The sequence below is a fragment of the Scyliorhinus canicula genome, chromosome 6 (assembly GCF_902713615.1).
Source record: "Scyliorhinus canicula chromosome 6, sScyCan1.1, whole genome shotgun sequence".
In the NCBI taxonomy this organism is placed as follows: domain Eukaryota; kingdom Metazoa; phylum Chordata; class Chondrichthyes; order Carcharhiniformes; family Scyliorhinidae; genus Scyliorhinus; species Scyliorhinus canicula.
Window position 1 is genome coordinate 101,070,230 of NC_052151.1, and position 14,838 is coordinate 101,085,067.

The 14,838-nt window shown below is 45.3% G+C and overlaps 1 protein-coding gene across 9 annotated transcripts in view; it reads left to right on the top strand.

Annotated features, from left to right (window-relative positions):
• The window catches only part of LOC119967347 (nuclear receptor coactivator 7-like), a 169,463-nt gene that overhangs the window by 81,097 nt on the left and 73,528 nt on the right, over positions 1–14,838 (top strand). For 8 of the 9 annotated variants that reach the window (XM_038799744.1, XM_038799746.1, XM_038799751.1 and 5 more), the window contains 3 exons: positions 12,891–12,964; positions 13,437–13,544; positions 13,644–13,748. The exons of the other annotated variant lie outside the window; for it this stretch is intronic. In XM_038799744.1, coding sequence (XP_038655672.1) covers positions 12,891–12,964; positions 13,437–13,544; positions 13,644–13,748 — 287 coding nt within the window. The remainder of the gene's footprint in view (positions 1–12,890; positions 12,965–13,436; positions 13,545–13,643; positions 13,749–14,838) is intronic. 9 annotated transcript variants of the gene reach the window in all.

Sequence of the window (14,838 nt, forward strand, 5' to 3'; positions counted from 1 at the left end):
TGTAAAATATGTATGCCGGCTAAAGGGGGCGGCCACAGTTATTATGAAGATGCTTACCTGTAAATATACATGTTAATTTTTGCGTGTTTTTTTTTCTCTCTAATAATTTGTAATTTGTTGGATATAAAATATGAAAACTCAATAAAAAACATTTTATAATGACTTATACTTTACCTTCTCAAACCGCAGGAAGTCGTACAGGTCAACCAACCGTGTTGCTACCCCTTGGTGGCGATGCCGACTGCCACTCCAGCATAATCAGAGCGGGAAAGGCCACAATATCGACCTTCCTCCTCTCCATGAGCTCCGACACCAAATATTGCCACCAAAGGGTCGGGGCCCACCTCTTCCTCCACTACGCTGGCTAAGACCTCCCAGAATTTTCCCAATTTTTTGGAACCCCAAAACATGTGCGCATGATTCGCTGGTCCCCGCCCACACCTCTCACACTCATGTGCTAACCCCTGAAAGAACTCACTCATTCTCGGCCAAGTCATATGCACCCTGTGCACCACCTTAAACTGTATCAGGCTCATCCTTGCTCAAGAGGAGGTCCCGTTTACCCTTCGCAGTGCCTCACTCCCCAATTGATCTCCCATCCCAACTCCGCTTCCTATTTCTCCCTGATCTTCACCGCCCGCTCACCTCCCTGCTCCCCCAGCCACTTGTGTATATATCCCCAATTCTTCCCTCCCCTTCCACATTTGGAAGCAGCAGTTGTTCCAACAGGGTGTTTCCTGGGAACCTAAGAAACCCCCTCCAAACCTTTTGCGCAAAGTCCCTAACCTGCAGATACCTGAACTCACTTACCCTCGGCAGCTCTACCCTCTCCCTGAGCTCTTCCAGACTAGCGAGTCCTTCCTGCACATACAAATCCCTCACCTTGACCAATCCCACTTCCCTCCACCTCCTGTATACACTATCCATCTCCCCCGACTCAAACTCATGATTCTCGCACAGCGTGTTAGCACCAACATCCCTTCCATCCTAAAATGCCTCCTCAGCTGATTCCATATCTTCACCGTGGACTGCACCACTGGGCTCCCTGAATACCTACTCGGAGCCATTGGCAATGCTGCCATCACCATAGCCCTCAAACTAGACTCCTTACAAGATTCCTCCTCCATCCTAACCCACTCTACCCCTTCTCCTTCACACCACCGCCGCACCTTGTCCACGTTTGCCGCCCAATGATAATGAAGCAAGTCCCCCCCCCGGCCTGTGTAGCAGGGTCCTCCCCACCCTCGGCAATAGACATTGTTAACTCAACCATTAGGAATTTTCTGATAAAGTACCTCAAAGCTACAGAATAAAGTCTTGTGGAAATTAGAAGTAATCTGTGGTGGATTAAGGATTCATGGAATCCCTTATTGGATTTGAATGCTTTTGGAGACCTGTCACCACTAGTATCCCACATGTTCAGTTAGGATTGTTCTTTTTTACTTGTTTAGTTTAATGACTTGGATGCAGATATTAGTAATATTTAACAAATGAGGGAACGATACAAACCTGTGTGCAATTGTTAGATTGTATAGTGTGGAAGTGCACTGCATGCATTGGGGAAATGGACCTGTATTTGGCAACTGATCTCTATTTTAGTTAAGTGTCATATAATGTAATTGGACAGGCCGAATACCAAGGACACGATTCTCTGGCTGCATTGTACTCGTGTCAGAGCACAACATGGCTGGAGAATCCCAGGAGAGCCCTCCCACAGGCCTCCCGGCAGCCTACGCACCTCACAGCGTTCACCCAAGTACTACGAGGCGTCGCAATCGGAATTCTGTTCAAAAGGGGCGGGATCAAATGGCATTCATGGAAGTAAACCTACTTGAAGCCTACTTAACCTGGGATACACCGGCTTCCCTCAATTCACCTGCCTCTCCAGGAGGCTGCAGCCATGCACCAATCAGTACTGGCCCACAAAAACGTGGACCAGGTGGAACGGCACCCGGGAGGGGGGCTCTCCCAGGCCATCGGAGACAAAGAACAAAGAACAGTGCAGCACAGGAACAGGCCCTTCAGCCCTCCAAGCCCGTGCCGACCATGCTGCCCGACTAAACTACAATCTTCTACACTTCCTGGGTCCATATCCCTCTATTCCTATCCTATTCATGTATTTGCCAAGATGCCCCTTAAATGTCACTAATGTCCCTGCTTCCATCACCTCCTCCGGCAGCGAGTTCCAGGCACCCACTACCCTCTGTGTAAAAAAAACTTGCCTCGTACATCTCCTCTAAACCTTGCTCCTCGCACCTTAAACGCTCCTCGCACCTTAAACCTATGCCCCTTAGTAATTGATCCTTCTACCCTGGGGAAAAGCCTCTGTCTATCCACTCTGTCTATGCCCCTCATAATTTTGTAGATCTCTATCATGTCCCCCCTCAACCTCCGTCGTTCCAGTGAGAACAGCCCGAGTTTATTCAACCGCTCCTCATAGCTAATGCCCTCCATACCAGGCAACATCCTGGTAAATCTCTTCTGCACCCTCTCTAAAGCCTCCACATCCTTCTGGTAGTGTAGCGACCAGAATTGAACACTATACTCCAAGTGTGGCCTAACTAAGGTTCTATACAGCTGCAATATGACTTGCCAATTCTTATACTCAATGCCCCGGCCAATGAAGGCAAGCATGCTGTATTCCTTCTTGACTACCTTCTCCACCTATGTTGCCCCTTTCAGTGACCTGTGGACCTGTACACCTTGATCTCTCTCACTTTCAATACTCTTGAAGGTTCTACCATTCACTGTATATTCCCTACCTTCATTAGACGATCCAAAATGCATTACCTCACATTTGTCCGGATTAAACTCCATCTGCCATCTCTCCGCCCAAGTCTCCAAACGATCTAAATCCTGCTGTATCCTCTGGCAGTCCTCATCACTATCTGTAATTCCACCAACCTTTGTATCGTCTGCAAACTTACTAATCCGACCAGTTACATTTTCCTCCAAATCATTTATATATACTACGAACAGCAAAGGTCCCAGCACTGATCCCTGCAGAACACCACTAGTCACAGCACTTCAATTAGAAAAGCACCCTTCCATTGCTACTCTCTGCCTCTATGACCTAGCCAGTTCTGTATCCACCTTGCCAGCTCACCCCTGACTCCTGGGTGTTCAGTGTCAGATCTGGATGGCCCCGGCTCACCCCCGGAAGGTGCACTGGTGACACTGTGAAGCTAACAGGAGCACTGCCTGGGTGCTAGGGCCAAGGGTCAGGGGCCGAGGGGGGGGACATGTCCATGAAAGGCGGACGGAGGGGTGGTTTAAAGAGAGTGGAGTGCAGGGCAGGTAAGTAGGGGCCACCAGGAGGTTTGGTTGGGGGGGGGGGGGGGGGGGCAGGGACTCCATAGTGTGGTGTTTCACCTTTGGGGGGTAGTGTCCATGTGTGTCAGGATGACATTTCCCATGGGTGGGGGACCCATAAGCTCACTTAAAAATCAGGACACCCTTTCAAAATGGCGGTCAGATCTCTGAGTTCAGCTCCCTAGCGCTGAAACAAATTCTACGTGTGGGCTAAACATGAGAAACACCCCATGGCCCAAAAAAGTGACGGAGTGTTATTGTATAGCAGTGGGGAACCCGCCAGCACAGCCAGCGGGAAACCCCCTGAAAAACCCACCACAAATGAACTTAAAAAGGACCAGCAATGTTCACATAACACGTCTTGCAAGCCACAATAGCCAGGGTACTGCAAATGCACGAACGGCACGTGAAAGGGCCGTTTCTCCCAAGTTGCCAGCAGGAGACCAATCACCCATTCCGATAGAATTGAATTCAAAATATGAAAGTTGGAAACCTACCTCAAAGTATCCCCAGTTTTAACTGCTGTGTGTAAATCGGATACAACCACAGGAGCTGTTTAGCACACTGGGCTAAATCGCTGGCTTTGAAAGCAGACCAAGCAGGCCAGCAGCATGGTTTGATTGCTGTAACAACCTCCCCGAACACAGTAACTTCATTTGAAGCCTACTCGTGACAATAAGCGATTTTTCATTTAATTTAATTTCATTTCATTTCAAGGCCTTTTTAAATGTAGTTTTTTATAGAAACATAACCATATAGTACAGCTTTGCATTCATCTTTAGGTATATTTTTCAGAGGATTCTTTGTTTAGTTGAGCTGTGGAACAAGAAGCTTAAATACTCTGTTCCTAGTTAGGATCCAGGATGGATTTTTGCTTTGGTGATAATGAGGAACTCCCACAAGTACTGCAACCCTAAAATCAATAATGTCTGCATGTTTCTGTGGCAGAAACAGTAAGAAAAATGAACTCAAAATACTGTCTTCTACTTGTATTGTTCTCTGAATTTATAGTCAGTGCTGCTTGTTTATCGACATTGTCGGACATGTCATGGGTGCTTACCACAACGCAGGAGATCGCTGTGCTCCTGGAGGAGCAAACATTGAGCAAAGCATATATGCGCTCATCTATTTCAGAGCCATGGGTTGGCTGCTGTGCAATGACATTCAACTTTGAATCCAAATTACATCAGAATTCTGCAATGTTTGTTTAGTATTAATCAAACTGGTTTGGCAATGAATTGGAAGCACTCGCCGTTATTTTTATCAATACAGTTCTCTGAGGTAGATATTAAGCATGTTTCCATGGGAATTTTTTATGCATGATCCTATTGAAATGTGGAGGATTTTGACTTGCAGCTATGACAAAAGTTACTTGAGGAATACAATTTGAAAATGAAATGAAATGAAAATCGCTTATTGTCACAAGTAGGCTTCAATGAAGTTATTGTGAAAAGCCCCTAGTCGCCACATTCCGGCGCCTGTCCGGGGAGGCTGGTACGGGAATCGAACCGTGCTGCTGGCCTGCTTGGTCTGCTTTCAAAGCCAGCGATTTAACTCAGTGAGCCAAACCAGCCCCTGAGACATTTAAGAGAGAAAACTTTCCTCGCCTCTCCTAAGGGGACTACAAGATAAGGTAATGTCTAAAATGGGGATTGGGGAGGGGTGGGTCTCGGAGATATACAAGGAATTGATGGAGGGGAAGGGGTCCCAATTGGGTAGGTAAAGAGGAAGTGGGAGGAAGAAACAAAAGAGAAAATGCTGGAAAATCTCAGCAGGTCTGTCAGCATCTGTAGGGAGAGAAAAGAGCTATGTCCCGTCGACAGTTCTCAATTAAAAGATCAAGGTGCAGGTAATTGTCCCGGCGGGTGGGTCCACTTGGATAAAGAATGTTGGAGGCACATGAAAGGATCAGTGGAATGGGGGGAGGATTCTTGCCCAAAGAAGTGGGCACGGAGACGAAGGCGACAAAAGAAGAGTTCAACATCATGTCGAGCCTGGAATTAATTGAGGTGGGGACATAAGGGTACAAAGCTGCGTCCTTTGCTAAGAACAGCACATTCAGCCTCGGAGGGTATGGTGAACACACGGCAAGAGTTGGGGCTGGGAGAAGTGGGGTGTGAGGGATTGGGACTCGTGGAGGGAAGTGGGAGGAAGAGTTGGGAGAGGAGCTGGAGGTCGGACTATGGGAAAAGGCCTTGAAGAGAGTCAATTCATTCTCGTCGTGTCCAAGTCTTAGCCTGATCCAGTTCAAGGTGGTTCATAGGGCCCACATGACGGTAGCCCGGATGGGTAGGTTTTTCGATGAAGTGGAGGATAGGTGTGGACGCTGTGGTGGAAGCCTGGCGAATCATGTGCATATGTTCTGGGTGTGTCCGAAGTTGAGGGGATTCTGCCAGGGATTTGCGGACGTCGGGCGCGATTCTCCGCAAATGTGGCGAGTCGTAAAGGCTGCCGTGAAACTGGCCGTGTTTCACGGCAACCTCCCCGCCCCCTCCCGGGACCCGATTCTCCCCCCTGGGCGGGGCTAGCAGCGTGGCCCCGTGAAGCACGGCATCGCGGGCTTAGCGACCATCGCTAAGTCCGCGCGCCAAGCGTCACGGCGGCTGACACGCATGATGACGTCAGCCGCGCATGCGCGGTTTGGACGGCTCCAACTCGCGCATGCGCGGATGACGTCATCACACAGACGCGTCAAACCGGCGCATGCGCAGGCTGTCATGCCCCTCAGCCGTCCCGCGGACTGATCCTGCGGGGCGGCGGAGGAACAAATAGTGCGCGGGTATCGGACCCGCTGCCCGCGATCGGTGCCCACCGATCGCAGGCCCATGCCGGCCGTGGTGCGGCCGTGCCAATCGGTGCCATGGTTGTCCGGGACGTCACTTTGCGGCCGTTTTCACGAACGGTGAGAGCAGTTGTGATTGCGTTCGTGAAAACTGCCGTAAAGGCCTGGGAACTCGGTCCATCGGCCTGGGGAGAATCGCTGTTCGCCGTAAGAAACGGCGAGCAGCGATTCGTGTCGTGGGGCGGCCGTGGGGGGGGGGGGGGGGGGGGGGAGAGAATAGCGGGGGGGGGGGGGGGGAGAATTGCGGGAGGGCGGGAAAAATGTTGGGAAGGCCCTCCCGCTATTCTCCGACCCGTCGTGGGCAGCGGAGAATCGCGCCCCCAATGTCAGAAGTCCTGAAATGGAGGGGGACTCCGAATCCAGAAATGGCAATATTTGGGGTAGTGAGAGATTCGGGGGCCCTGGGGGGGTGGGAGGCCGATGTTCTGTCCTTCTCCCTGGTTGCCCAGAGACGGATTTTGCTAGGATGGAAGGACTTGGAACCCCCAAAGTCAGCAGTGTGGGTTAGCAACATAGCAGGGTTTTTCAGGCTGGAAAATATTAAGTTCGCCTTGAGAAGTTCAACTCGGGGGTTTGCTTGGAGGTGGCAGCCGTTCAACCACTTCTTTAAGGAAAACAGAAGGTCAGCAGAGAGGGGGGAAGGGAAAAGGGGGGAGAAAATGGGAGGCATGACAGTGTAAAATAAGGACAGTGAATCTAATATACGGGTAGTTAGGAGTGAGGGCGGGAGGGTAGTTAGGTTTGTTATTGTGATGTGGTTGCGTGCATCGGGCCGCTAGGTTGTTTAGAATGTTAATTTGTTAAACTAAAAATTACAAATGGTTCAATAAAATATTTTCTAAAAAAAAATAAGCAGCTCACCGAAGTTGTGGGGATAAATCAGCTGCAAGTATTGTTTATAGAAATTATAAATATTGTTATCTTGACTCTCATGTCAACTGATCATGGTAAGAATTTTGCAAATGAGAGCAAATGCACATCAAATGTCTGAGAACTTTGCAAACCATTAATTTTTGAACTGAGGTTTTCCTCTGTTGTATTGTTTTTCATTCCCCTCTCCTTTTAACTCGTATCTCACCCTGAAGGTGCCTGGCTATGGACATTTGAGTGCACCACAGCTTTTGTTTGTACTTTGTGACATTTATTTGATTTTAATTTTAAAAGTGTTGTGTGGTGGCTACTGGAAGGGGGGTGGGGAGGCAGGATCTTAGCAAATTGCATGCTGTAGACCAATCATTTCAGACTGCTCTTATTTCACCACAGCATTGTCTCTTCCCCACTGCTCCTCCAATCCTACCTGATTTCTATCTCTAGCCACCTGCATTTGTGACTTTTAATCTCTGACACTTTTAAGGAAGTCCAATTCTGGCCCCAACCGTTTCCTTTTCCCTGGATCTACTCCACATCTTTCATCAAGACAGCTTGTGGACGCTGAACCACTTCATCAACCAATGGCCCAACTAGTTCCCATCCACCATCACCAGTCTCTGCTTGGCAGGACTTACTGGTGCATTCAATAACTTTTCCGTTAAATCCACTTGCTTCCTCCAGATAAAGTATCACTCTTGGAGCATTCTTTTCAGAATGTCATTAATTTGTTTCAGATTTATACACATCACTTACCTTTCTGACTCTACCTTTCCTGGACTTCTTTCTGGGTAAGTTGGAGGTATAAGGAGAGACTGAATACATTCTCACTGTAAATTATTCTTCAGAAGTCTTAAGTAATTTGTTGTGCATCTGTTGTTCACTACTTTGAAAATTACTTTCTGATATATTTATGGTGCAGAGACAGGCTTATTTTACACTGACTAATATGTTTTGATGGAAAAGGACTTGGATACACGAGTGTAAACTTGCATGTTCACATCTCTGTAGTTTACACAAACTGAATTTCTGGCAAATACAATTAGGAAAGCTTGTTCTAGATATGTACGGAATTTTTTCTATCACTGCTCATATGAGTTGGAAATTATGTCTTATAATGTATGGGATTAATTAATTTACACAGAATAAGAGCAGCAGATTTTTATTACAAAATATAATGGGAGTGTTTATATTTTTGACATAATTATATGATTGCCTATTTTCATGAGATTGTAAAACAATGGCTTTTATTTTCATATGTTTGCCTATCTCTTAATGTGAACTACGTGAAGATAGCCCAGGTTGTTGGTAGTTTGGCATATAATACTGCTGAGTTGAGGTGGACATTGGTTAGACGCCACTGTAGGAATGGCAGTTCTGAGGATGGAGGATACCTGGAGAGGTAGATAGAATGTGGAAATATAATGGAGCAAGAGAATTTGTGAATACTGGATTTCAGCACTGCTGGACCTGATGTGTTAAGATTCTGTAAGTGTTGGTGAATGGCTAAAATATGGTGAATGATGGACTTTGGCTGTTGGCAGGTTATAGGCAGAGTTTGGAGAAATACTGGTGAATATGAGAAGGTGTTTACTTGTTCATTAGGAGTCTTGATTAGTGGAATAGCTGTGTTGGGAGGGTGATCCTGGTGTATGGTAATTCTGAATACGGGGACTGCTGTATTTGAGAGCTTTGGAAAGAATCATCTGTTTCTAAGAGCATAGGTGTCTGATCTAGTTCTGCTGTTAAACATCCAGAATCTGGCATTGTTCTTTTTGGGAGTAGGTGGGTTGGGTTTTACTAGTATTGCTGGGTAGCTGGAGGGGATGCAGGAGAATGGAGACGGGTAGCTTTGATCCATGTCCCTTCCACTTGAGGAATATTTTGCAAAAGCTGGGAGTGTGCTTTTACGTTTTTTTTAAGCTCTAATGCGCCGACACCAAAAATGTCGACAACTGCAATTTAAACACATTAAGCATTTTGAAAAAATGGCAGTTAGTTGCAGCTCAATACCTGGCAAGTGGCATGGGGAGACACTGCATCGTGGTGGTAACAGGAGTTGTGGGAGTGGTAACCAGGGGTGGTTAGCAGTTTACAGACTCTTGGGGTAGGATGGGTTGGAAGCTGATGTAGCTTATTCGCTAGGAGGATCAGAGCTGGAGTTTGTTTAATCTTTCATAGAATGTGAGCATTGCTGGCAAGGTCAGCTTTGTTGCCCATCCCCAATTGCCCTTGATAAGATGGTTGTTAGCCACTTTCTTTAACCTCAGCAGTTCATGTGGTGAAGGTACACCTACACTGCTGATAGGGAAGGAGTTCCAGGATTTCGACACCGCAACAGTCGAGGAATGATGACATAATTCCAAGTCAGGAAGGTGTGTGTCTTGGAGGGAAACATGCAGTTTGCTGACTTCCCAAGGGTATGCTGCCCTTTTCTTTCTAGGTGGTAAAAATCATTTGTTTGGAAGGTGTTATTAAACCAGCCTTGACAAGTTTCTGTCGTGCAATCTCTGTCTTCCCAGGTCAGCCTGTTATATAGGATCTCTTGCTTCCCTTTCAACTCTTGAGTTGCAATTCTGAGGATGTAGGATATCTGGAGAGGGAGGGAGAATGTGGAAATATTATGGAGCAAGAGGATTTGCGAATACTGGGCTTCGCACTCACTGTCAGTCGTATTCCATCCTTCGTACCTGGACATGGTTAACACCGACAAGGCACAGGTCGACGAATCCCCTCACACTGGTCCTGACAGTTATGATGGCACAGAATCCCCAGCGAGTCCCTTCTCCTACCGCTTTAAACAGTCTGACTTACACTGGTAAGACTGAAACAGCCATAAAGAATTTGTCCGATCTGCAATCCCTTGCTCTTCCTGTCGTTAGCTCTCTGTCCTATCCAACTATATACCATACATAATGACACAAGCTCTGCTATGGATGAGACTGGCATCAACACCAGAATTTGTTCTGAACTGCCAAACTGACCTATTCATGGAGAACCTTACTTGCTTCCACTCTCTCAAATTCTGTGTTTTGAATTGTCTGCTACAATGAACAAAGAACAAAGAAAATTACAGCACAGGAACAGGCCCTTCGGCCCTCCGAGCCTGCGCCTATCCAGATCCTTTATCTAAACCTGTTGCCTATTTTCCAAGGATCTACTTCCCTCTGTTCCCCTCCCATTCATATATCTGCCCAGATGCATCTTAAATGATGCTATCGTGCCCGCCTCTACCACCTCTGCTGGCAAAGCATTCCAGGCACCCACCACCCTCTGCTTAAAAAACTTTCCACGCACATCTCCCTTAAACTTTCCCCCTCTCACCTTGAAATCGTGACCCCTTGTAATTGACACCCCCACTCTTGGAAAAAGCTTGTTGCTATCCACCCTGTCCATACCTCTCATAATTTTGTAAACCTCAATCAGGTCTCCCCTCAACCTCCGTCTTTCCAATGAAAACAATCCTAATCAACTCAACCTTTCTTCATAGCTAGCACCCTCCATACCAGGCAACATCCTGGTGAACCTCCTCTGCACCCTCTCTAAAGCATCCACATCCTTCTGGTAATGTGGCGACCAGAACTGCACGCAGTATTCCAAATGTGGCCTAACCAAAGTCCGATACAACTGTAACATGACCTGCTGACTCTTGTACTCAATACCCCGTCCAATGAAGGCAAGCATGCTGTATGCCTTCTTGACCACTCTATCAACCTTCGTTGCCACCTTCAGGGTACAATGGACCTGAATTCCCAGATCTCTCTGTACATCAATTTTTCCCAGGACTCTTCCATTGACCGTATAGTCCGCTCTTGAATTAGATCTTCCAAAATGCATCACCTCGCATTTGCCTGGATTGAACTCCATCTGCCATTTCTCTGCCCAACTCTCCAATCTATCTATATTTTGCTGTATTCTCTGACAGTCCGCCTCGCTATCTGCAACTCCACCAATCTTAGTATCATCTGCAAACTTGCTCATCAGACCACTTATACATTCGTCCAGATCGTTTATGTATATCACAAACAACAGTGGTCCGAGCACGGATCCCTGTGGAACACCACTAGTCACCCTTCTCCATTTTGAGACACTCCCTTCCACACTACTCTCTGTCTCCTGTTGCCCAGCCAGTTCTTTATCCATCTAGCTAGTACACCCTGAACCCCATACTTCACGTTTTCCATCAACCTGCCATGGGAAACAATGATCTACTGAAACCCAATAGCGCTGCAATTAGCTTTCTCTTTACCAATTTGCTTCTTAATTTTTCATCTCCGTAGCAAACTATATCAAATAGCAGTAATGGATTACAAATTTTGTGTCAGAAATACCATATGGTTAACTTATTGCACAAAGTAATCGTTACATTTTCAAGAAGTGTATTACATGGAAGAATTTTAATATATGAAAGTAGCATATAAATATAATGGATCTCCCCCACGCCTTCATGGGTTTCACCCCCACAACCCAAAGATATGTAGGGTAGGTGGTTTGGCCACACAAAATTGCCCCTTAATTGGAAAAATAATTGGGTTGCTCTAAATTTAGTTTTTTTTTAAAATAGATACTAAGTGATTATAACTTGGTAATCATACATGTAATCTTAATTTGATACTGGCATTGAAATCGTTGCCTTTTTTACCTGCTATAAATATGGCAGTCGATAAGGTTGCCCTTCTTCCTTTCGATATCAATACTATATTGCTTTCAGAGTCACCAGGTATCAAATGATACTGCCACAAGGTTCAATCGGGTATCGATCAAAGAGCCAAACACCAATTAGTTCAAGATCAATGGTACTTTATTTACACACAAGATTAACATGCAACATAAACACTACTAGTTAAACTACACCCAACAACTATGACAACCTGTACTTAACTTCAGACACCCGGCTTAGGTCAGAGGAACAGTGGCCTTTGTTTGAATCTGGTTCTACTGGGTCTGGAGAAGTAACTGCTGTTCAGCTGGGCCCATTCGTCTGGTAGCGAGTGTTGAACTTGAACTTGCTTCTGGTGGTGCCACGATTGGAGATGGATGTTGCCGGAGCGCCAGGTCCAAAAGAGGTCGAACACATGGCAGTGTCTCTCTTTATCCTTGGGGAGTTTTGCGCTCTTTTGGATGGTCCTTCGGTTTGGACCCAATTAATTGGGCAGTTCTCGATCACTGTCTTCGATCTGAGCCAATAAAGGGGCAGGTGCCTTGATGGCTGGGCATGTCCTAAGCGGTCATTGACCCTGTTGTTTATGCTTCCTGCCTAAAGGGAATGGCGCCGAAATGTCTGGACTTGTATCGGTTACCTGAGTATCAATAGTTTGTCTTACGGAGATGAGCCATCAAAGTGCTAATTGGTTAGGGGTTTCGATGCTGTCTGGATTCTTTGCTCACAAATATACATTCAGGCTCTGTGCCTGCCTGAATCTTATATTGTCCACATTCCCCTTTAGGCTTTGCGAACGTCCATGTTTCTTTTGTAAGTGACCATCCCAGATGGCTACAAAATGAACATATTGGCTGTAAATCTTGCTCATGTATAATTTATTTCATTTATATACACATTGGATGGGTTTTCAATTTATCCTTTGGATTTATAAACTTGGGTATAAAATCCAGATAAATAGCAGTTGGTTCCAAGAAAGCAACGTTAAATGTATTTTCGAAGAAAGCAACGTTAAATGTATTTTCCAAGAAAGCAACGTTAAATGTATTTTTAAAAGATCTTGAGCTGTAGGGTACCGTGTTTTGAAAGCCGTTGTGGATAATTTCTCAACTTTTTTTGAACAATTGTTGAGTGTTAATATATAATTAGTAATATTTAATTGATGTTTAAAAGATGAGTTTTGTTTGATATTTTCTACCTTTTTTAAAGGTGACAGTCAGATAAACAATGAGAAGGAAAGGAAAATAGTTTCCAAGAAGCCAAAGGGAACCACTGAATACATGGTAAAAATGCAATTACTGATTTATAAGATGTATAATTACTTTAATGGTTATTTAGGTAAATTGCCTACTCTTGCTCCTAATTCTCATGTTCTAAGAAAGAACTATTCTGTCTAATTCCACCTTCCAGCTCTTGGTCTGTAGCCCAATAGGTAACAGCACCTCCAAGCACAAATCAGGTGTCCTTGATTAATAAGGGAGTTTCCTGACTAATAAGCGAATCAGGGTTATGGGGAGAAGGCAGGAGAATGAAGATGAGAAATATCTAAACCATGATCGAATGGCAAAGCATACTCGATGGGCCGAATGGCCTAATTCTCTTATGGTAAATTTGGCTGAAAAGTTGGGTATGGCAAGCAAAATTGTACGATAATTGTCAAGAAATATGTAAGAGGCAATGAGAAAGAGATATTCTTGCATAAGTTGGCAAATATAGTATAAGAGATGCAGTTCAAATTTTAATAATATTTTGTAGGCTGAGTCTCAAGATACACTTAATACCATCGCATTGAAATATGATGTTACTCCAAATGAACTTGTGCAGATTAACAGGCTTTTCAGTCGTGTTATTGTTCCTGGTCAGGTATGGCTTTTGTAACTTTGTAAAAACTTCTGAAATAATTTAATGTTTGACATATTTTTGGAGGTTGCTTAAGTTTAATGTGTTCTATGCACCTTTCAGATTTTATTCGTACCAGATACGCATTCTTCATCTGGTGCAGCCAATTCCTCAGACCGTAGCCCTCTAACTCCACCATCATCTGATGCCGAATATGATAAACTTCCAGTAAGTATTCAAGTTGTTAATTAATCTTTTTGTTCTAGAAATAATAAATTATTTGTACATCCTGTTAGACCAGAGGATTTTGAAATTTAAATATTTTAAAAAGCATCAGGTGAACTGTTGAAATGTAGTTCTCTGTTCTTAAAGTACCTTCATTGAGGTAAAATGCGCAGCTCAAAGATTGGTGTGGGGGAAATGCGTGCCGATTCGTGGGGCACTGGCAGTAGTCATGGGGAAAGTGGGAGCTATCCGATGGGACTGTGTTCACCTGAACCATGCTGGTGAGTGTTTTGGTGAGTCATATAACTCGGGTGGTAGAGAGAGCTTTCAACTAAATAATGGTGAGCAAAGAGATCGAGTTTGGAAGATGTTTTAAATAAAATACAGAAGACATGGCAAGAGAGGACAGTAGCAATAGGGAAATGGTGATAAGAGCATGACAGGAAGGGATGGAGTATACAAACCTAATGGTGCACCAACAAATAAGGCTTGAAGTTGCAAAATTAGGAAAAAGGCAGAACTTAGGGCAGTGCCATAGCACAGTGGGTAGCACTGTTGCTTCATAGCTCTGGGGTCTCTGCTTCGATTCCTGGCTTGGGTCACTATCTGGGTAGAGTCTGCACGTTCTCCCCGTGTCTGCGTGGGTTTCCTCCCGGTGCTCCGGTTTCCTCCCACAGTCCAAAGATGTGCAGGTTAAATGGATTGGCCATGCTAAATTGCCCTTAGTGTCCAAAAATGTTTCGGTGGGTTTACTGGGTTAAAGGGATAAGGTGGAGGTGTGGTCTTAAATAGAGTGCTCTTTCCAAGGGCCGGTGCAGACTCGATGGGTCGAATGGCCTCCTGCACTGTAAATTCTATGATCTATAAGGCTGCTATCTGAATGCAGATAGCATTCGTAACAAAACAGATGAATTGACACCACAAATAGAAATAAAGTTGTTTTGATACCCATTATAGATTCAAGGCCACAAGCCATTTCAATTCCAGCCTCGGGTGACTATGTGGAGTTTTCACTTTCTCCCCATGTCTGCGTGGGCTTCCTCTGGACGCTCCGGTTTCCTTCCATAATCCAAAGATGTGCAGGCTAGGTGGA